Source organism: Solea senegalensis, linkage group LG8 (assembly GCF_019176455.1).
Source record: "Solea senegalensis isolate Sse05_10M linkage group LG8, IFAPA_SoseM_1, whole genome shotgun sequence".
In the NCBI taxonomy this organism is placed as follows: Eukaryota; Metazoa; Chordata; class Actinopteri; order Pleuronectiformes; family Soleidae; genus Solea; species Solea senegalensis.
In genome coordinates this window covers 10,974,575-10,996,532 of record NC_058028.1, presented here as the reverse complement: position 1 = coordinate 10,996,532, position 21,958 = coordinate 10,974,575, and the positions used below count along the sequence as shown (strand labels likewise).

Below are 21,958 nucleotides of genomic sequence, written 5' to 3'. Positions count from 1 at the left end.
CACATCTACTGTATAGAGAGTTTATTTCTTTTACAGTCCTCTTTATAGACTTTTATGGGAATTACATACACATTCCCACATTGCAAGTCGATGACATTGACGTCAAAGATAATATGAGGCAATAGACAACCTTTGTATCCTCTGCACTTTCTGTTTGGTTACTGCCATAAAGACACAGTCAAAGCTGGCAGGGACTCTGATGCTTTACCTCAGAGCTGGTGTTGTATAATGAATGGAATTATAATATAATAATATAAATGTTGCATTGTAATGTGTTTAAGACATGCACAGCATGCATTTTCTGCTGTTAAAAGTTTCTCTCATTCAAAACCATAACAAAAGACCTTGCTTGACATCAGGGAGTAATGTGGGTGCACTTTGGTCCACTGTAGTTGTAGTGCTTTACAAATAAAGTTGCTTTAGATTGGATCACAAGCTTCGGTTTACTTCTGACCATCTCTGTTTCCCTAAGTTGCTTTGTATTACATCCTTTTTGAAACTTGCATATGCTGCACAAGGATCAGTTGTTGGATTATAAGGCAAACCAAATGTAAAATATAGCAGCAACTCTGCAAAGAGGATGAATTAATGAATAAAATTGCCATTGCCTTCAAAGTAAAAATTGATTTCTATAGATTTAAAGAGAGCTGGGAACATAATGGCTAATGTAAGCAAACCACTATTCAACTTTTCTTATTTCTTTTCATTTTAATTCAGAAATGTTACATAACATCTTTTAATTAATTTTTAAAATAATTTTTGTTGATTTTTGGAAGACTGGGTGTGGGACAAACATGATATTCAGGTCAATGAGGATGTTTTAAAAGGTACAAAAACTGTTTTAGTTCTTATAGAACTGTAAAAAATTATAACTACAGAATATTTTATTGTTGTGGTTTGTTTGACAGCTAAATGAACGTGAATAAAAGGATATTAAAGCGATGAAGTTCCAACAATATATTAATCAGTTCCATTTTATGAAGTGAACCATTTAAGAACTTTTACAGCGTGTCAGTTTTCCCGGTCAGGCGCTATGTGGGCACCTAAACCCGCCTCGTGTGTGACGTGTAGGACCTCCTCCTCCTCCGACACACAGCAGCAGCAATGGCGGATTACGATAGCTACGATGATCGAGACCGGGCCTATGGCAGCTTCGGCGGCGGTAAAGGGTGAGTCTCCGCTCCGCAGTGTACTTTAACCTCATACACCGGCGGTACCGTTGCGGTGTTTGTTGTCGCTGTCTGCCTCCAGCGTGTGTGCAGGGGGTATAGGCCACGATTCCCGACCCGATAGGTGCCTGCTGAGTGTTGCGGGCCGGTAGTGAGGGGAGGCCCCGGATGCCGTCTGGGAAACACCGCGGACCCGCGGCTAAGAGGCTAAAAGATAGCCAATAGTTAGCAGGGCGCTAGCTGCGTACAAACCGCAAAACTGACTGAGCCCGGTGGGGTCGCCCACGAAGCTCCGTTGCACAGTACGTAATGTGATCAGTGCGTGGATGAACAGACCATGGCCGGAGTGAGATGGGACGCAGCGGGACAAGAGGCCTCATTCTTGTTGTAGCGGAGCCGCACCTGCAGACAGTCCGCATGGCTCCATCATGTGTCTGCAGCTCCACATTCATCCACGTTGTACACTGACAAGAGGCATCGATCAGGACCTTTGTTTATTGACGTTTTTTGACGGTGGTCGCATGTAAAGTTAGAGTCTGTGTAGCTTTCTTATCATGTGCTATTCGCTGTGTCTGTGATTGTGGTGATGATGATAATTTACCACTGCAGTTTAAGGTTCACGCCGTTTGATCAGAGCCTGCTGATGATCTACCGACCGCTCATCGTTAACCTGATTATTCCATATTTGTTTTGTATCATCACGTGTCAGTCATCACTAATCAACAAGCACAATTTTTCTGAATCTCTATCATAACAGCTTCTCTATAATGACATCGTTTGGTGCTTCTCTTACGCGCATACAGATATTACTGGGCAACAGCCCAATGTGTTTACAGCACTACACGTTCATTGCTTAGTAAACCAGTCTCTAACTATGAAGATAATGGTGAAGTAATACTGAAATGTCTGTTATATTGTCATTTGCACCTTAATGAGAGTGGAACTAAACATCAACAAACCTTTGTTTGAGGTTTGTTGAAAAACTGATCAATTATTTTGTGGATCATACAACTGTTTCATAGTCCAAATTAGGGCTGTTTTTAAGAACTACTTTTATTATCACTTAATCTCTCAATTTCTTCAATTCATTAATTTTTTTTCCTTCTTTTACCTCAAATGACGGAAGCAGAAGGCTGCACATCTTTTAGTCTGGTTCTATTTGAGACTATTAAAAGAGGTCATTGTGTGAACTGTTGGGGTTCCCCTTCTCCCAGACTCTATGTAAATGAATTCATTGTCAGTCATCATCTAACCGCTTTATCCTCCACCAGAGGGTCGCGGGGGGTGCTGTGCCAATCTCAGCTACATCGGGCTATAGGCGGGGTACACCCTGGACAGTTCGCCAGTCCATCGCAGGGCCACATACAACTAGAGACAAACAACCATTCACTCTCACACTCACTCCTACGGTCAATTTAGAGTGTCCAATTCACCTAATCCCCACATTGCATGTTTTTGGACTGTGGGAGGAAGCCGGAGAACCCGGAGAGAACCCACGCACACACGGGGAGAACATGCAAACTCCATGCAGAAAGGCCCTCGTTCCAACCGGGGCTCGAACCCGGGTCTTCTCGCTGCAAGGCGAGAGTGCTAACCACTACACCACCGTGTGGCCCATGAATTCATTGTTTTAATTAAAAATATGGTGAAAGAGCACTAGCATTAGCATCTAAAATAACACTCATCAAATCACCAGTATTAGCCAAACCTCATACTTTCAGGAAATCTATTTTGATCAATATGAGATTGATAACAATGTGTTGTGATCACATGTTTTGCCATTGCGCCTAGCCTAAGTTTAATGGGGAAAGGTTTACTTAGGTTTTTTTGTCAAAGTCAGTGTGAAGGTGCATCTGCAGGTGAACCTAAATATTTGTAGATGTTACACATTTAAGTCAGTGTTAATTGATTTGTTGATAACAACAGTGTGACTTTAGTACAATGTTTATTCACCTACTTGTTCACAAAGTGAACAGTGTGTACGCACACAGAGTAAGTATATTTAACCAAGTATAAACTTCAGCTAGTGTGTGTAAGTTGCCTCTTTTGGACATTTTCTTATATCTTTAGGTTCAAGCAGTTTTTTGGTTAGGCTACGCAGATGAATAGAAGTATCATCCTCCGTTTACAAAGGGTCAATATTGAAGGAGCAAAGTAACATTTAAGATGCTCAAACCACAGAAACACTGAAAACGTACTCATCCTATATCAAAATGGTTGCTGACGAGTAGATTGTATTTGATTTGATTTATTGTTGCTGTGTGGTAAATCTTTATGTTTTTTATCACAGTAACTGTTACACTGACAGCTAACTTTGGTAGGTGGTATGATGTCACACTGTACTGTGTGTAACTGCAAAGATAAATACTGCAGTAGGGAAAAACCAACTGCAGAGGACGATGATGATGCATTAACTTCACAGACTGCAAATGACAGGAACTTGCCTCTTTTGATAATAAAAGGTTAAACCCAGGGTTTTATGAATCAATATTGTATATTCCAAGCAAAAATATTTTTCTCTTAACCAAGCCCTATTATGTTTGCGTTTGTACATTATTGAGGAAGATGGGAAAAGCCTGAGTTTTAACTACAAAAATGAATGGCCATTGTCACAGAAATGTGAAACTGCAGTTGGCAAATGGACTAAATGGAAGAAACGGGGGTAGATATATTTATTCAATAAACATTTGAATGCTGCAAGAAGTGAACTACAGACAGCAAGATGTCTGAAACTATTAGTGATCGGTCAGTATGTAGACCTTGATGACCACTCTCTTTCCATGGTGGAAGACTTACTATTTTGTCAGCTAATGACACATCGAACCACGTTGCACTCTCAGGATATCCCTACCTGCCCTGTGTGGTGATGTCACCACACACTTTCTTTATAGGCTTGATGCATTGGTGACACATTTCTACCACAGATTTAAGGACTAGCTCAGTGACTGGATGAAGGCTTTAATGTCAAAATGTGTTGCTGCACAGCATGAACAGTGATTTGGGAAGCTTTTGAAACCATGTTTGGACATTGGGGAATAACAATGGAGAGACAGTTGTAATTATCACATTTAGTCCAATATGCCTTCTCAGTCACAGTTTGGTCATGGTTTTTATCTGCAGATGAAGCAGCCACAGGCTGTTCTGTAAAGGCTTAATATACCACGATGATGTCCATGAGTTTGTTTATAAGTTAAAGGGTTTGTTAATTTTTGTGATGTACTTTCATGTCTTTGTGCTTCACAAGAAAAATAGAGTTGTGTGTAATATGCTTGTTAGGGCAGAGTTTTACAATGTTGAATCATTAGTCTGAGCATGAACCTAAGGTCATATGGCAAAACTTACGTGTTTTTATGTGTGAAATATTAAGTTATTGTAATGTCAAGCTGTGACACTATCACTTGAACAGAGTTTTGCTACAGCTGTGTCTAGTTGGAGCGCAGTAATGAGAAATAGAATAAACTTTGTCTGTCAAAGTAAAGGCACAACATTTGCATCATCATCTGAATTTAGCACTTGTGATTGGATTGTTGTTAATATCAGTAAACTGATCTTTTTTTGAACCACACAACTAATAGAAAAACTAAGTGAAAGATCAGTTCATTTTGAAAAGGATTGTTACTGGCAGCCATAGAAGAAGTTAATTGATTAAACCAGTTTGTTGTTTGTGTGACCTGTTTGTGCTGTAAATAAATCATCAGCCTCACTGGTCATTACTCGGACCTTGATACAGATATGTTGCAGATGTAGCTTGAATTGAGGGATGCACAATATTGGACTTTTTGCTAATATCCGATGTGCTGATATATCAGGAGCGCTTGGTACGATACCATTATGTTTATATGCTTTTCCCTGTGCCCAATTGCGGAGGTCATTTAGTCTATTCTGTAAATAACATGATATTTTATACTCCTGTCGCAACAGATATAGATATTCTTTATTGTGCACAATAAAAAACTAGTTGTAGAGGGCACTAGGCAGCATAGAAGTCAAGGCTCTAGCAGCCTATTCAGCTGTATTTGACATATCGGTGATCTAGGCGTGTTTGTCTATCTGATGTGATAATACATTTTAAAGCCATTAACAGCCGTTGATGTTGTGCATTCCTTGTGACTGTGCATTAAATTGTATTGTGTGTGTTCACAGAGCAAACACTCCACCATCCACACAGACAACTACAGAAGGAAGGAATTGTTTAATTCAAGAGCCTGAAATTGATCATTTTTATCGAATATTTTGAGTTTACTTAGTTATTTCTATGGTAAACAATACTGGTGTTGTCTTTTACATTACCACCACCTGGTGGACCTGACTGGAAGTGCTTGTTGTAGCAGTATCTGTATTTGCACATGATTATGCTACTTTGCATCATCTTCACTGGTCTTTCACATTGGTGTAAACAAATACAAGAGCAATCTGCAGGAACCATTTATGGCACTTTTCCATGATTCAGTTCCAGCACTACTTGAATCGATTCCACTCGGTTTGGTATCAGTCCCTTCGTTATCCATTACTTCATAGTACCTCCTCAGTGCAGGCGGGTTGTCATAGTGTGGCTGTGCCGTTACGTTGTTTCATATGCAACACAAAAACACAATTGTAAAGCGGTTGTTTTTGGTGTACTGAATCAGTTAAAAAGATTTGCTCATCAAATTGTTCTGTACTTCCTAAAGCAAACTCAGTCAGACACAATCACTGAACTGAAATACGGCTGAACAGGTTGTGATTTGTGATGCGGCTCATGATCGCCGGCTTTCAGCAGTGCTATCACTGAATACACTAGACTCCTCGGTTAAATATTGAGATTTCAGACATGTTGCTAAATGATGGCGATGAAAGCATGTTTTCAGGATTTTTTAGATTTTATTTTCACTTTTTTAAATCTTTTACAAAAATAAGGAAAAAAAATGTAAAAAAAAGTCTTTTAACTGATCTACAAGTTTAAGTGATTAAACAGACTCAACTAATTGCCCATAATTTCCTGATTGAAGGATGTTAAAAAAATAAGAAAATAATTCTCAGTATTGCTGCACCTACTATTAACAAAAATTAAAGTGTGAATGTGAAATTTCATATTCAGTCCCAGCTTGTTCTCAAATTCATTCTGTTTCAAGGAGGCACATATCTGAATTTGGGAAGCCATTACAGAGGTGATTTATCCAAGTTCTTAATAAAGACTGCTTAAATTTCCGACTGTTTTTTCCTTGTACCACTGCTACCCACATTTAGATGATGCCATTTCAAATGAGTTATATTTGACGCTTGGCATATTTTGAAAATATCTGAAAATTTGTTCGAGGTGAATACATGTACCATTACACCCCTAAATATGAGGCCCCCATGTTACCGTTTCTCCTGATCCTCTCCGTGTCTCTGCCCTTCTCAGACCCCGTGGTGGTAGTGGCAGCGCCGGAGGCGCCAGGAAGCAGAGAGAGCTGCCAACAGAGCCGCCGTACACGGCATATGTAGGGAACCTGCCACCCTACGCTGTGCAAGGTGACATCGACGACATCTTCAAAGAACTCAAGATCCGCAGTGTCCGATTGGTCAGAGACAAAGAGACAGACAAGTTCAAAGGTCAGAGCATTTGAAAAGAGACATGGACACTTTCACAGTCATGTGTCATGAGTTAAAGCTCTAGAGCTGCTCCTTAATGGGCCTTTCTTTTTTTTCTTGAACTTGACATTCTCTTGTGGTGTCATCACTGAGAATCAGGTCATGTGATCTCTGTAAATGTTGTCTTTCAGGTTTTTGTTATGTGGAGTTTGATGATTTGGAATCTCTAAAAGAAGCTTTGTTGTATGATGGCGCCGTGAGTATTTCACCTGCATTTTGACTGGGGCTCGGGGTTTCAATAAAGTGAGCGTTCATTTTTACAACAACTTTATCCTCCACATGAGGGTTGCAGGGGACTGGAGCCAGTCCCAGCTGACATAGACATTAACAAAGAAAGCAAACTCTTTGAGAGTTGACAAGAAATATCTTGTGATGTGTAACGTGACCTTTGACCCTGCAGCTCCTTGGTGAGAAGACACTGAGGGTCGACATCGCAGAGGGGAGGAGGCAAGAACGAGGCGGCTTCAGCTTTAAGAAAGATGAAGGCAGAGGAGGTACGAGCGTCGACACGCTAACAGGACGTAGTCCCTGAGCATGTGTGTCCAAGTGAGACATTTGAATAAGCTTCACCATTCATCCATTTATCATTTCACTCCCCCACACTACACACACACACACACACAGGTAGGATGAGGTTGTTTTTTTTTTTTAAGTCTGACTGCTTCGTCTCTAACATCTCGTCTCTAATTGACTGGTGGACGACTAACAAGCTCCGCCTCTTCAGTGCTGTGCTTCCAGCTCCTTCCACCTAGAGGTGTCGCTACCTCCTCCTCTGTTTCCTCCTTGCCTTGTTTCCTTTCCTTTTTGTCTACACCCCCTCCTTGCCTACTATCTGTTCCCTCTCTCCTTGCCCCCCTTCTCCTCTCCTATGGTCTTCTCTTCTTGTTTTCTCCTCCCTTCCCCTGCGTCCTCTACTCTTTCCACTTCTCTCACATCTCTCTCCTTCATCATCTCCCTTCCTTCTTCTCCCCTCCTCTCCCCTCTGTGTTAAACTCCCCTGTCCCATCTCTACCCTTTCCCTCCTCATCTTCTCACCTTTTCCTCTCCACCTTTCTCATTTCCTCTCTCTCGTCCTCTCCTCCTGTCTCCCCCCTCCTTTTCCTCCTCTTTTGTCTTCCTTCCCCTCCCCTCATTCCTCCTCAGCGTTAAAATCCCCCTGTCCCTCTACAGGACGAGGTTTTCGAGGTAGTCGAGGAGGAGGACGTGACTCTCGGGAGGACTTTGACCGACAAGGAGGACGTGCGGTCGGAGAGTTCAGCGGCTCAGGTTGGACAACAGCAGATGGCAGCCGGCCACTCAGAACACTGCTGGCTGGGCTTCAGCCAATCAGACAGCAGAATAATGTTTTTGAACTGAAACTTGGTTCTAGAATTAACATTCTAGAACTTTGAGACAGACCTCAGTGTGCAGCAGGCTGCCTGAAGGACTTACCTGTCAGTTTGTCCTGCCGCCACAATGTTAGCATTAGTCCTTAGCTATTAGAAACAGCACCAATAGCTCTGTTGACATTAAGAGTGTTTTTTGCCACGTGCTGAGATGAAATCACAGGATTAACAAAAACTACACCATGTTTCTGAGTTGATCTTACCTTGTTTAATACGGATGACACACAAACCCTTGCTCATTTGTTTTATAGGTGTCTTGCTTCTTGTTTGTTTTTAAAATCACACAACTGTAACAGGCAGCCGCCTGCTCTGCCATGCCCCCTTTTTCCCTTCATGACTTTCACCTCAACCATCTCATGCTGTGAGTCACCTCCCAGGATCCAGATGCTGCAGGACACTGAGGGCACGTTTTCTCACCCACCTGTTTCCTCTGTGTGCACCTGTCTGTCCCTGCAGGTTTTAGAGATGATGACTACGGGCGTGGTCGGGTTGGTGGCAGTCGCCCTGGTGACAGAAGGGGAGCAGCAGCAGCAGGGGGAGGAGGAGGAGGAGGAGGTGGAGCAGGAATGGGCCGCTTTAGAGACGGACCCCCACGTGGAGGAAGTACTGATTTCCGGGAACCTTCTGAAGGTGATATCACTTCCTGTTAGCCTTCCTGTCATTCATGTTAAAGGGATAGATCCAGGTTTTCAAGTGTGGCTGTACGAGGCCCTGGCACATGTCAGTGTGAGTGCCGACTGTTCCGTGTTGGCCCTCTCCACCAGGAACTCTGAGGCTACTTCTTACTGAAAATATGGCTGTCAACCTAGTTTGCCGGGACTCAGGAGCAGCTGATCTACTGCTGTCTCATTTGGTTTGTGTTAGTAAGTTTGTGTTACTGAGGTAAATCTGAACAAAGCATTTCAAACACTGGAGTCACAGAGTAACACCTTCTTACAGAGGCAGCTGTGGATCAGCAGCTTCTGTGTGCTATGAACTTTGATGTGGCAGAGTAAGCAGCAGAGCGAAAAATTTCAGTCTCTTCAGTTGGAAAAGGCTGTCTAACAGCCAACCTGAGCTGTCCCTTTAATGTTGTTTGTGTCATTAGTCTCAGACATTGGTTAATTTTTATTTATTTTTTGATAGTTTATTGTTTTTATCCTTCTATGTATGGTATAATGCATCACGTTTTCAACTGTTGCATCAAACCTGAAGCTGCTTCAGTCCTGATGTCTCTTGTTTATTTGTTTGTTTGCTTTTTGCTCGTTGACTTTATCACAGAGGAGCGTGCACAGCGTCCTCGGCTGCAGCTGAAGCCCCGTACTGTCTCTGAGCCGCTCAACCAGGTCGCCAACCCGAACTCTGCCATCTTCGGTGGAGCCAAGCCACGAGAGGAGGTGATCTCGAGACAAACCATAAGAGACTAAAGCCTGCATGGGCTGGGGGAAAGGGGAGGGGCCAGGAGGGAAGGCGGGAGGGGATGATGGGGACGAAACAGGGTGAGGTTAATATCTACAGTTAGCATTCCTTCATGTCAGACAGACGGTAAGCGAATGGGCACTGCCCTCCTCTTCCTCCCTCACTTAGTGCTCTTCTTCCTGTTTGATTTAATTTCGAGCAGAATATTTATTCTTAGTCAGAATAAGGACGAAACACTATAAATAACAAAAACCTGTAAACACAAGCAGCTTGTGAATGCATGTCCAACCTTTAGCCCTGCCCCCTCATTGCCGCTTACTGTGATGTCACACCCATTTCATCCAGTAGCTATATCCCCTCCCTCCCTTCTTCCGTCTTTCTCCTCTGGGTGGAAGATCACCCAAAAATTGTCCCCCAGCAAAACGAAGGTGAAAGAAGCTGTAAAATTATTATTTTTATTTGTATTTTGTAGGCGTTTAGCTGAACCCCGCCCCCCCTCCCGGTTGAATTTGATTAATATTTGTTCATTTGTGCTTGTTGCCGTGGTGACTCATCAGTCATGGTTTTATTGAGCCTGAGTTTCACCTATTTTAGGGTAAACTGCCCTACTGCTCCCCCAATATTTTCAAAATGCGATGCTGGCGCCTGAAGCTTTATCATGACATCCCAGTAATGCACCAGTGAAAGCAGGTGACATGATCTGTTAAGTGCTACGGTCAGTGTCTATTGGATTTTCTTCATCACTTGGTGAACTGTGGTTATATTGCCGAGTTCAGGGGCTGAGGGCAAAACAAAATTCCTAACTAACAGGAAATTATGTCTCAGTGAAAAAGAAAGTAACGACAAAGAAAAACCTACTGTGATGGAGTCTGACGCACCCTGAATGAAGCACTGTCTCATAGCTGTCACTCTTTTGATTGGCTGTCTCTAAGACAAGGCTGTGATTGGATGTCAGTTGTTTGTCATGTTGTTATAGAGCCCAAACTGTCCTGTCCAATCTGATAAGTCTGTTCACACTGAAGGAAGTTTTCTTTTGGTCCACCCCGAGAAAGTTGAGAGACATGGAAGAAATAAAGGAAATGGCACGTTTTTATTTGAGCTGTTTCCTTGACAATGTGTGTCATCCGTGAACATAACAGCCACAAACATAAATATAGATGTCACATTTTCCCCCTGCGTTGTGAATTATCTTCACAGCCATGTTGCCACAGTTTTCCTGAATAAAAACCACTGTTGGACTTATATTCCTCAAATACTTTTTTGTTTCAAGTGACAAATTGGGGTATTTGAAGTGTGGTTGGAGAAACTGTACAAGTGTTTTGTCCTTCTATTCCCCAATAGTCTTCTTTGAGATCCATTTTGTCCCTCATCCTTTTTCTTTTCAGTTTGCTGAAAAGAAAGGGTCTTGCATTTTCACTTGTCCTTTCACTTTAATTCTCCACATTTTCATTAGTGTAAAGGTTTGACATAAATGTATGTATATATATGTGTATGTGTATATGTATGTGTGTATATATATGTTGATATATGTGTGTATATATATGTGTGTGTGTGTGTATGTATGTATGTATGTATATATATATATATATATATATATATATGTATATATATATATGTATATATATATATGTACATGTATGTATATATATATATATATATATATATATGTATTTATGTGTATATATATATATATATATGTATATATATATATATATATATATATATATATATATATATATATATACATACATATATATAGTGGTAAGGAACATCAGAATAGAAAATGAGGGAAAATGTAGAAAAGTAAAACGGTATGAAAAATGTTTATATTTCCTGAATCTTTTTAATTTACTTTTGTCCCATTGGTTTTTTGCTCCCATTTCTTCACCTTTTTGTTTCCAACTCTCCGCTCTTCTTCCTCCATCTGTCTTTGTTCACAGCACTGAGACACTTAAACACCCGACACTCTCCCGGCCAGATGATGGTGATACAACAGAAAAGAAGAAGTTTTGATTTTTTTTTTCATGCTCTCTTTCCTTCAGTGTGGATTATGTGGAGAAAATTCAGCTAAAGTGATGAAAATGTTTGAATGAACTTCAAAGCAAAAAATAATAATTGTACAAAGTTGTTGTTTTTGGTTCTAGTTTCCTGTAGTTTTCATCTTTAACCTATAGGGGGACTGTGGCCCGACACTGTCTGAATGTGAATCAGAATCATGTCTGGGTCTGTAGTGGATTTAAAGCTTCAGTGTTATGGGTCTGCATCGCTATGACAACAGTTAAACATTATGTTTATGTACCAGAATTCTCACCCGGAAACATTTTCTTATTGTACCATAGAAGAAAAACAAACAGCTGTTTTAACTTCCCCCCCAACAATGTTTATGGCAATAAAACTGTATGATCGTCCAGTGTCCACAAAATGTGTTTAATTGCAGGGGGGTTTCAGGGTTGTTGTTTTTTTCAGCTAATAATACACACAAAGAAGCTTGGTCTGTTAGCCCAGTTCATTTATTTTTATGGGACACAACATATGAAGGTGTTTTTTGTTTACCTACAGTTATCAAACTCTGGGTTCAATTTAAAAATCAAAACAATCAAACATGAATAAAATATTAGTATTTTAGTTACTTTTCTACAGTAATATTTGTACTTACCCCACCACAACTGTATCCTCTATCTTTAGCTGTATGTAGAATGGAAGAATCTCAGACTGGCTCATGAGAGGGCTCTTCATTTTCTTGAGTCCCTTGAAAGCCCACTAGTTTCCTTAGATATACTTGAATGGTACCATCCATCCGTTGCCTACCACTTTATCCTCAACATGAGGGTTGCAGGGCCAGCATGTAGAGATAAAACCATGCAAACTCCATGCAAAAATGCAATTTTACTGACTTGACTGGGTCTCAAACCTGGATCTTTTTGCTGCAGGGCAACAGCACTAACCACTGTCAATTGAGTGGTAAGGCAAATGGGCATCAGATGTCTGCTATGTGCAGTTTGACCACTAGGTGCTACTAAATCTTACAGTGGAAATTTGAAATGTAACTCAAAATATTACAACATTTAAACAAAAATATATTTAGAACTTTTGCTACTGGAGTAGAATATGTGTCGTCTGCAATTGTCGTGGTTTGACAGTTCTGATCTGATGTAGTTTTAGTCTCTTCAAGTTGAGAAACTAGCTTGTATTTTGGTATAGGGAGACATGACAGTGTGTAGACAATTATATGTATCTCCATAGGACACTGAACTTGTCAGGACCAACTTTTTGTGTCTATGGGGTAAAGAGGACCCCTTATCTGTATGTATTCCAATTCATTGTCCAATAGCTTCGCATACCTGTGCGTGCGTGCGTGCGTGCGTGTTTGTGTTTTAACACTTCCTGGTTCGCCACTCTTCCGATCTTAACTTCACTGTGAATCCAGTATCTGTACGTTTCTCCAATTTGAGAAAAACATGCTTGCAAATGCTGGTTAACCGTACGGGACCTTTAACCCGCTAGTTAGTGTGTCTTGACTAGCAGCGCCTCAGTGGTGAGTTAGCCGACTGCTAGCCGGAGGAGCACTGAAAGCACAGGTAAGACGCTGTGTTGTGTTGTTTATCGAGTTGGTGGCTCGTCAGTTAACCTCTAATGTAGTTAGTTCAACCCGACGGAACTTTGGCCATTGTTCTTTACGTTTTGAGTTTGTGTTTGTTAGTTTCTGTAAACTTACGTTTGATGTTAGCTTAGCCTGTCGTCTGTTAGCAGCACAGGATAATTCGAACACCAAACTCCATTAACATTTTACTGAATTTTAAGTCACTGTCTTCAGCGGTAAACTGACACTACTGCTGAAAGTTAATGTATTCTTTCTTACGTAGAACACATTAACCACGTTGCCATTCTGTCAACACTTCACCCATAATAGTGCATAATGTAACAATCGCAGTTAAAGTAGACTGAAGTCAACAGTTGTGGTGCTTCCACCACGGTCTTCGTCAAACCGGTTGTTGTTCTCGGTTCATAAAAGTCAGTCAGTCAGTCATCATCTAACCGCTTTATCGTCCACCAGAGGGTCGCGGGGGGTGCTGTGCCAATCTCAGCTACATCGGGCGATAGGCGGGGTACACCCTGGACAGTTCGCCAGTCCATCGCAGGGCCACACACAACTAGAGACAAACAACCATTCACTCTCACACACACGGGGAGAACATGCAAACTCCATGCAGAAAGGCCCTTGTTCCAACCGGGGCTCGAACCCGGGTCTTCTCGCTGCAAGGCGAGAGTGCTAACCACTACACCACTGTGTGTCACGGTTCATAAAAGTGTATGGCCAAAATATGTTATGCAAACAAGGTAATGTAATCTGGTCATTTTCCGTTCAAATGTCAACATATGGGAAAGAAAGTGAAACTTGTTGGATTGCACTCTGCCTTTTGGTCCTCATGGGGATATAAACACCCTTCCTGCTTCGTCATTCACATAATAACAGGAACACAAATAGTAGTTTTAACCATTAAAATACGTAGGTCTACAGTCTTTTATAGTGACATAATATTTTACAGACAGACTTCAAAACAACAAAAAGCACATTTTAACTCTGAAATTGCATATTTTGAATGCTGAAGCTTGAAACTTATGTCTGTATGTGACATACTTGTAGATGTAGATTAATTACTGATTATCAAGTGTGTCACTCTGCTTGGATGCTTTTTCTGTGACGGGCAGGTATGTGGGCTTCCTGTTGTAACGGGCTGTGTATGGACTCGGCTGATGTTGAACAGGCCGGTGAAAGTGAGTGGCGGCGCAATCAATCCTACACCAACTCTGCCTTCAACAGGCAGCCCTCTTCTCCACCTGAACATTCCTGTAAGACCTGTGGGGGGTGCCTCGACACACCTGCCAAGAAGGTAACCATTGACCATCAGATCTCCACCTGTCTGCGGGGGTCAAAGTTCACTCTCTGCTACTGACCAGAGTCATTATGCAGTGCGTTTACAATCTTTATCAATAAATCTTTTAGGAGACAGACTGTTGTCTGTTGCACACACACACATGCATTGTCCTGACTTTGGTCACATGATCAAGGTGGAGGAAATTCTCTTTGTGTTTCTCCAAAGCCATCAGACAGCTGGGCCCTCATTTACAACAGGTTAACAGGTAAAACGTGCATAAGCATCTTTTACCACAAACATCGGAATATATACGTTTGTATATATGTGTGTGTGTATATATATGTATGTATGTGTTTGTGTATATATATATATATATATATATATATATATATATATATATATATATATTTATATATATATATATATATATATATATATATATATACATATATATATATATATATATATATATATATATATATATATATATATATATATATATGTATATATATATATATATATATATATATATATATATATATATATATATATATATATATATATACATATATACATATATATATATATATATATATATATATATACATATATACAGCTTGCTCTTTGCTCCCAACACAGCATCTGAAGTAATCACTGTGTCGTCCTGCAGAGGGCGCAGTGAGTGCAGCTTGGCCTTAGTTAACACCATACTGAGTGTCACACGGAATTAATTTGCCAGTGGAGTTGAATGCTGCAGACATTTCTTTATATTTAAATGTTACACACTACAGCTTTAAGTGAATTATGGGATAAATTCTGTTTTAACTCAGTTTTTGATGTAGAAGCATGTAGGTTTATATTACATTAATTGCATAAAACTTTTTTGTTGCAGGTTTTTTAAGTTCATACATGCATATGGGGTGAGATTTACTTTCATTAAGTGCATTATATATAAAATCTGAATATTGTCAGTCACAACACAATGTATGGAAAATAACACCATTACATATAGTTACACTTGTATTGTACAGTTTATGTCACATTAAACAAGGGTTGAGGTGCCGTGGAGAGGCAGTCAGCTCAGCTGTAGTTGATCTGTATGGATCACAGCATTTTATATCTTATAATCTTTAATGTAAGATAAACAAAATTAAATTGGTGTGAAACATTTACTCAAGCTATTTGAATTAATCAGTGAGAAGGTCATCCCGTTAAGACATCACAGCTGACTCCCCACCTTTTTGTCTCTCAGCATGTGTGTGTGGATTGTAAGAAGAACTTCTGCAGTCGCTGCTCTGCCCAGCTCGAGCTCCGGCCCCGCCTCTGCCACACCTGTCAGCGTTTCTATGGCAACCTGTTGGAGCGAGCAGAGCTCATGAAGCTCAAAGTAAAGGAGCTAAGAGACTACTTGCATCTGCATGAGGTCTCCACCCACCTGTGTAGGGAGAAGGTGAGGTCCTTTTTATCTGTTTGCTCAAATCATCTCTAATGTAAAGCCAAAATTCACAGTTTATGTGCTCCCACTGTACAGTCTCATCATCAAACTACAATCCAAGTGATCACTGTTGTGCTGTTTACAGTTGTCTTAAAATATTCATTTTGAAAGCTCCCAGAAAACAAGTGAAATGTCTAACAAGGCAGGAGTGTGCTGCCTTGTTTATGTGTGCTATTTAGTGTGCCGGAACCTCAAGAAGAGGCGCTCAGTCTTCTGTATGTCAGTGTCTCGCTCCCTCTCACACACACAACATCCTGGCCTCCAGACTTATCATCCAACATTTTGTCGCCATGATTTTCAGATGCTCTGGCAGTTGTAGTGAGATAAAAGGCATGACTATGCCACAGCTGTGTCAGAGCGTGGTAGTGGCTGACCTAAATTTCTGACATGTATGTCAGAAATTCCATCTGACCATCCAGTGGCCAAACAGATGACTAGTCCTCGCTCCCCCTCTATACTGTGCAAAAATGAATGCCCAATGATTCTGAATTCAGTAAAATGAGTCAAGCCAACTCAAAGTTGGGTAAATGAACAGGCTTAAACTGTACAGCGTATACTCAGGTTTACCTGACAGTACCTGTCTGTGTTTCTTGTTCCTCAGGAGGAGTTGGTGGAGCTGGTCATTAGTCAGCAGTCATCACCATCCAGTGAATCCCCCCCGGACACTCTGACCTCTGACCTTCCGACAGTGACCACTGATCAACCGGACATCTCCACCTTGAACCCTGACCCACCTACACCCACCTTGAATTTGACCTCTGACCCTCCACCTACACAGCCTGACTCCCTGCCCCCTCCCTCAGAGACAACTCCCTCAGAGACCCCTGCTAGTGAGCAGGATGCTCAGGAAGATGACCAGGTAAAAACAGAATTCTAGTCTATTCACACTGAACGCGACACAAATGCTTGCTGGGACATGGAATTTGTGAGACATGGGGCCGTTGCTGTTTGTGTGCACCTTTAGCGGGTGAGATCAGGCGACGAAGGAGAGTGTGAGGCTAAAAGTTACTAAGTTAGTTGGAATAGCAATAGCAAGGTAACCTCTGAAAATATGTCTGACACTAATCAGTGCAATCACTGTCGTTGGTTGTCAGTAGTCTGTTAGTGCTAGCATGATCCCCAGGTAAGTTAGTCACAGGTTGTGTTTACCTGCGTGAGTAAATACAAATAATCCAGTGACCACAACCCCATGATTAACACGACTCATACAGTATGGTCTTGTGGTCATTATGAATGTATCTTTATACATCTGCAATCCTCAAGCAAGTCCTCAAAACCAGACCTGGATCTCTGATTATGTTGTATCCCCAATTCAGGCCTCAGACAGTGAGGAGCTCTCTGTACCAGGTCGCAGGGCATCTTTGTCTGACCTGAGCTGCATGGACGACATTGAGGCGCTCAGCGTCCGTCAGCTGAAGGAAATCCTTGCTAGGAACTTTGTGAACTACAAGGGCTGCTGTGAGAAGTGGGAGCTGATGGAGCGAGTGACCCGGTTATACCAGGATCACCTGAACCTTCGGGGTGAGAATTGACATGGAAACAAGCCATTTCACCATTACATTCCACCTGTTAACGCTCTCATTTTAATGGTTTGCTTTGTGTTTTTCAGCTGCAAATGCCATCAACACCTCAGGTCAGTATCCCATTTCCTCTCTAACAATGTGTGACATTGTTTTGAAAGAAAATGAGATGAATGATGTGAGTTCACACTTCATTTCTAAAGCTGAAAAGGTAATCTTTGAAACTATTTAGCCTTGTCTGAGGACTCTGAGTACCTGACGTTGCTGGATCTTTGTCTCAATGTGTCCCTGTAGAGTCCGGTGGGGGAAGCAGTGATGCCCCAAGCCCAGAAGAAAACCTCTGTAAGATTTGTATGGACTCCCCAATTGACTGTGTTCTGCTGGAATGTGGTCACATGATCACCTGCACCAAGTGCGGAAAGAGGATGAGCGAATGTCCCATCTGCCGCCAGTATGTTGTCCGAGCTGTCCATGTCTTCAGGTCCTGAACACAGGTAAAACAGAGCCAGTGTTTATCTGAGCAGCTGGTTATTTACTGTTCACAAAGAAGACGCATTACTAGTCTCTCCGTCTGTCTGTAGGACAAGAAACTTGTCTTCTTGAAGGGATCGTCTACAAACAGAAGCTTTTATTTTGGGATTTGTATTTTTGTAGTGTAAATATGTAGAAGAAGTGACCTCATGTGACCTGCTGGTCGGACACAGACGTGGATGATCTCATCTACTAATCAAAAACCAGGAAAAGTCAGAACCAAAGAGTAAAATGGCTTTCCCTTTTGAAGGTGTTTGGGGTAGTCTAAACAATACAGAGTGTGCAGGTGAAAGAGTGCATAAATGTCACTGACTCAGCAAACACATCGCTGACTCAGGAGGACCCCCCACTCAAATAAAGCCTCAGGTGACCGCAATGCAGCCTTTCAACCCCACCTCAGATGTGTTCCTGCGGACAAACCTGTTCCTCCATCAAGTTTCCATCAAGGATTATGTAGACCAGTTTCTACTCACATCTTCTATTAAAATGAAACAGTTTTTTCAGGGATCTGTGGGAATTTTGTGTTTATTTTAGTCAGAGTTCTTGCAGGGCAATAACAATTAAACTTTAACTTTTAAACGGATGTTATTCTTAATGGGCAGTACAACGCTTTTCCAGGAAACAACACTATATGGCTCCAATTTAAAAGACAACTAGAAGAAGTAAATCAGAGCTGAGAGCAAAGGATTACCCGTCATGTTGAACTAAAGATCTATAGAAACAGCAGGGGCCCCAGTGCGCTTCCCTATGGGAATCCACCAGCAGAACATAAACATCAGCACTGGTGCTCTTTTGATCTGAAGTTGCCTTTGTGTCTAGTATTTGCACTAATCTGCTAAGTTTAAGTTTCTCTAGGTTTTTACCGATTTGTTGTGGTCAAAGTTTTACTGATTTGTTGAGGTTGAAGAAAAATGACACAGGACGTATGTGTTGTTTGTGTGTGTGTGTGTGTGTGTGTGTGTGCGGTTATTCCTTAACTCTGTATGCTGTGTATGTGTTTGGTTCCTTTCCAACCCTTGGCTACATTCAGATTACCTTCGACATTGTTCAAATCGGATTTATTGCAGATCAGATTTGACAGTTCATATTCATAATTATGATACAATTGTCTTGTATGCGAATGCAACTGCCCTCTTGAACTGCACACGCATCATCGTCAACAGACAATGGGATTTTTGTGTCCATTTGATATTTGAGCAGCAAGAGCTGTTGGTGCCAGTCAGAGACGACAATTCTCAGCACATTTATACAGGCAAAAAGGCACATGAATTCTGATATGACCATTTTTATTTGTCGCATGGCCACATACTGTATAGATGTCTGATCTAGAATGATATACTGAATACAAATTAAAGTCAGACACCAGGGGGAAAAAAACAGATGGGAATCATTTCAACCTGGTAACTTGAATGTAGCCTTTGATCTGTGACTTTGTGCCTTTTAGTTGTAAGACAGGACAATTGTAACATAACAGTATGATCTGTTTCCTCTTTCCTCACTCATGTAGAGGTCCCAGCCTTTTTATGTCAACATTTTGAGCCTGGCTTTGTTCATTGTTCACATTTATGTACCGGAAATAATTAGAAGATGTTCAAAATACAATTTTAAATGTTGATTTTTGGAAAATTAAATTGTGTTTGACAGTTTATAAACTGAGAAAGTTGACCTGAAGTAACTGATTCATTAAAATGCACTTTTCTTTGTTCAGTATGAGTGAAGTCACTTCTGTCCCTAAGGGAAATGCCACATTCCTGATGCATCTTCAAGATCAGAATGACTCAAGTAAAGCCCTCCAGCGTGTGTTTGGCTTTATCACTTTCCATCCATGGAATATTATCTTCAGCAAATGGTTCCCATTTTGTCTCTGTGGTCTTCCTCTGTGGAATTTCCCTCTGTTGAATATCATGTTTACCAAGCAGTTCTTGTTTGGCCCTTTCAGGTGTTCTCTGGACTCCACTCTCCTCCTCTGACTTGAACTCTGGATCACTTACTGAGTGTGAAGGGCTGCCCAACTGTGATGTTTTCTGATGACTGAGGCTCTGTCTGATGGATCTTTAAGATCATCAACTACATACATGGCAAGCATTTTAGTAAGCATCTAGTTGTATCAGGATCTAGTACCAGGTTTGTTTAAAACACCAAGTGAGTCCACCTCTGCCTTCTCAGTCTCAATCTGTGGAGTCCTCCCCCATGGAGAATCATTTTGTCTCCTCTGCCTTTATCAGTGGAAAGTGCCCCCATCGAGTATTATTTTCAGAAAGTGGCCCCTTTTTTTTGCCTTTTCATACTGTGAAGCACGGACAGACATGCTTTCTTTGTATCGTCAAGCTGTGTAAGCTGTGAAGCTGGTGAAACCAAGACTTTTATGAAAGAATCTAGTTTTGTCTCTTTGTATTTCCATCAGGATCTACTCCAAGTTTACTTAGAATACCAAGTTGGTCAAATTCTGCTTTCTCAGTCTCAATCTGTGGTGCCTTCAGTGAAGTGCTCCTCCGGGGAGTATTATCTTTAGTAAATGGTTCCCATTTTGGTTTCTCAGTCATTCCCTGCTATGTACTAATATTGACTAATCTATGGTTTGAGTCAGACAATGAATGTTTAATTGACACAGATATTTTTCTGATTTTTATGTTTTCATATCCTTCAAATGACCTGACAGTGATGTTTTCTTACTGTTTGCGCTGATGAATATTTGAGATCACAAGCTTTGCCTCAAACAAACTCTTTCAGTGAGCATCTCTTTTAGTCATAATGTGAATCAACAGGTTCACTCAAAACACAATCAGGAAGTTCCTGTTCGGCCCTCTCATCCTCTAGGTCATCCTCTAGTAACGGCACTAAATGTCTTCATCATAATAAGTAGAATAAACAATATTGATGATGTTTTACAGGTAGAAAATGCAGTGTCAAGGCTAAGGTGGTGGTGATGGTGATTTTACAGCAGTCTACATCCACATCTGAAACCTGCATTTACACTGATTAACTCTTGGGGACTGCAGGAGGAAGCACAAGTTGCATTGATGGGGAAATATCTGATCTGTCCGCTCAGATTGTACGGCACAAATGCAAATATGTGCCGTATATCTGATTTATTTCCACATATGAATGTGGCCTGAAACTGATCTGACAATATCTGAATTCATGTGCCTCTTTCCTTATACTGTCATGGCTCATAACTGATTTGTTCCACATGGGAGGAAAACATCCAAAAAACAAACACTGTGCAGTGAAAATGCAGCCTAAAAGGTGTGATGCTGCCCTCCACTGTTTGTAGCTATCCATCATAGTTTGAAGTTGTTTATCTGCAGTTGAGTTTGAACACCTTCACTTTCATCTCAACCCACTACTTCTGTATATCCAGACCAAAATCCCAGATAATGGTTTTTGCACATTGCGCTGATAACAATCTAGCTGGTATTCTCCAGTTTGATATGTAGGGTCTCAACTCTCTTCTGGTCAATCTCAGATGACTTCAGGCCCAGAGAACTCAGGAACATTTCTGTGTAAAAATTGATATTAAAAAAAATAATATTGAAATGCTTTTACCTACATCCTGCAAACAACCTTCTGTTTGTCTTCTTCCTACTCAAACATCCAGAAATTGGTGTCAGTTTTACAAGCCTTCTACAGTTTGGTGCACAAACATTACTCTACATTATAGTTGAATAATACATATATAATTCTTATTCTTATTATTAACAATAAAGTCTTCTATAAAGGAAATTCATCCTGTTAGAAAAGAAGGATTGCCCCAAGAGGAAAGGCTTTTTGGAAAAACATTATTGATGTTTGTCAGAAGGCATGGCTTTTACCGTACATATTTTGTATTAATAACAAATAACACAATATACAGTAAATATTTGATCAACTTGCACTCCTCTAAATTCCTAGACATAGAAAACAAATGTAGTTTTTGTAACATGGAACCAGTATCTCTGGCATAATTATTCTTCTATTCTACATACTCAAA

General features: G+C 40.9%; 2 protein-coding genes across 7 annotated transcripts; both read left to right on the top strand.

Annotated features, from left to right (window-relative positions):
• Positions 1 to 1,062: 1,062 nt before the first annotated feature.
• On the top strand, positions 1,063 to 11,973 carry eif4h (eukaryotic translation initiation factor 4h). 4 transcript variants are annotated; one of them, XM_044032484.1, is made up of 8 exons: positions 1,065 to 1,169; positions 6,553 to 6,743; positions 6,914 to 6,978; positions 7,183 to 7,276; positions 7,953 to 8,048; positions 8,624 to 8,797; positions 9,428 to 9,543; positions 11,506 to 11,973. In XM_044032484.1, the coding sequence occupies exons 1-8, from the start codon at positions 1,105 to 1,107 to the stop codon at positions 11,509 to 11,511; spliced, it is 807 nt and encodes a 268-aa protein (XP_043888419.1). In that variant the 5' UTR covers positions 1,065 to 1,104; the 3' UTR covers positions 11,512 to 11,973. The 4 variants fall into 4 exon arrangements, with proteins under 4 accessions (XP_043888420.1, XP_043888418.1, XP_043888419.1 ...); XM_044032483.1 differs by lacking the exon at positions 11,506 to 11,973 and having other exon boundaries at positions 1,064 to 1,169; positions 9,428 to 9,588; XM_044032487.1 differs by lacking the exon at positions 7,953 to 8,048.
• A 946-nt stretch (positions 11,974 to 12,919) lies between these two features.
• rffl (ring finger and FYVE-like domain containing E3 ubiquitin protein ligase) lies at positions 12,920 to 20,600 on the top strand. Of its 3 annotated transcripts, none has more exons than XM_044032476.1 (8): positions 12,920 to 13,143; positions 14,276 to 14,457; positions 15,695 to 15,892; positions 16,539 to 16,796; positions 17,254 to 17,458; positions 17,547 to 17,570; positions 17,752 to 17,951; positions 19,928 to 20,600. In XM_044032476.1, exons 2-7 carry the CDS (start codon positions 14,278 to 14,280, stop codon positions 17,943 to 17,945), a joined length of 1,059 nt encoding a protein of 352 aa, XP_043888411.1. In that variant the 5' UTR covers positions 12,920 to 13,143; positions 14,276 to 14,277; the 3' UTR covers positions 17,946 to 17,951; positions 19,928 to 20,600. The 3 variants fall into 3 exon arrangements, with proteins under 3 accessions (XP_043888411.1, XP_043888410.1, XP_043888409.1); XM_044032475.1 differs by lacking the exon at positions 19,928 to 20,600 and adding an exon at positions 18,039 to 19,695; XM_044032474.1 differs by lacking the exon at positions 19,928 to 20,600 and having other exon boundaries at positions 17,752 to 19,695.
• The last annotated feature ends 1,358 nt before the right edge of the window (positions 20,601 to 21,958 follow it).

Bases quoted from the DNA above. Each gene is read 5' to 3' on its own strand.
- rffl (XM_044032476.1), top strand. From the start codon at position 14,278: ATGTGGGCTTCCTGTTGTAACGGGCTGTGTATGGACTCGGCTGATGTT. The intron at 14,458-15,694 runs GTAACCATTGAC...TTTGTCTCTCAG, and splicing joins TCGACACACCTGCCAAGAAG to CATGTGTGTGTGGATTGTAA. The intron at 17,571-17,751 runs GTCAGTATCCCA...GTGTCCCTGTAG, and splicing joins AAATGCCATCAACACCTCAG to AGTCCGGTGGGGGAAGCAGT.
- eif4h (XM_044032483.1), top strand. From the start codon at position 1,105: ATGGCGGATTACGATAGCTACGATGATCGAGACCGGGCCTATGGCAGC. The intron at 7,277-7,952 runs GTACGAGCGTCG...GTCCCTCTACAG, and splicing joins GAAAGATGAAGGCAGAGGAG to GACGAGGTTTTCGAGGTAGT. The intron at 8,798-9,427 runs GTGATATCACTT...ACTTTATCACAG, and splicing joins TTTCCGGGAACCTTCTGAAG to AGGAGCGTGCACAGCGTCCT.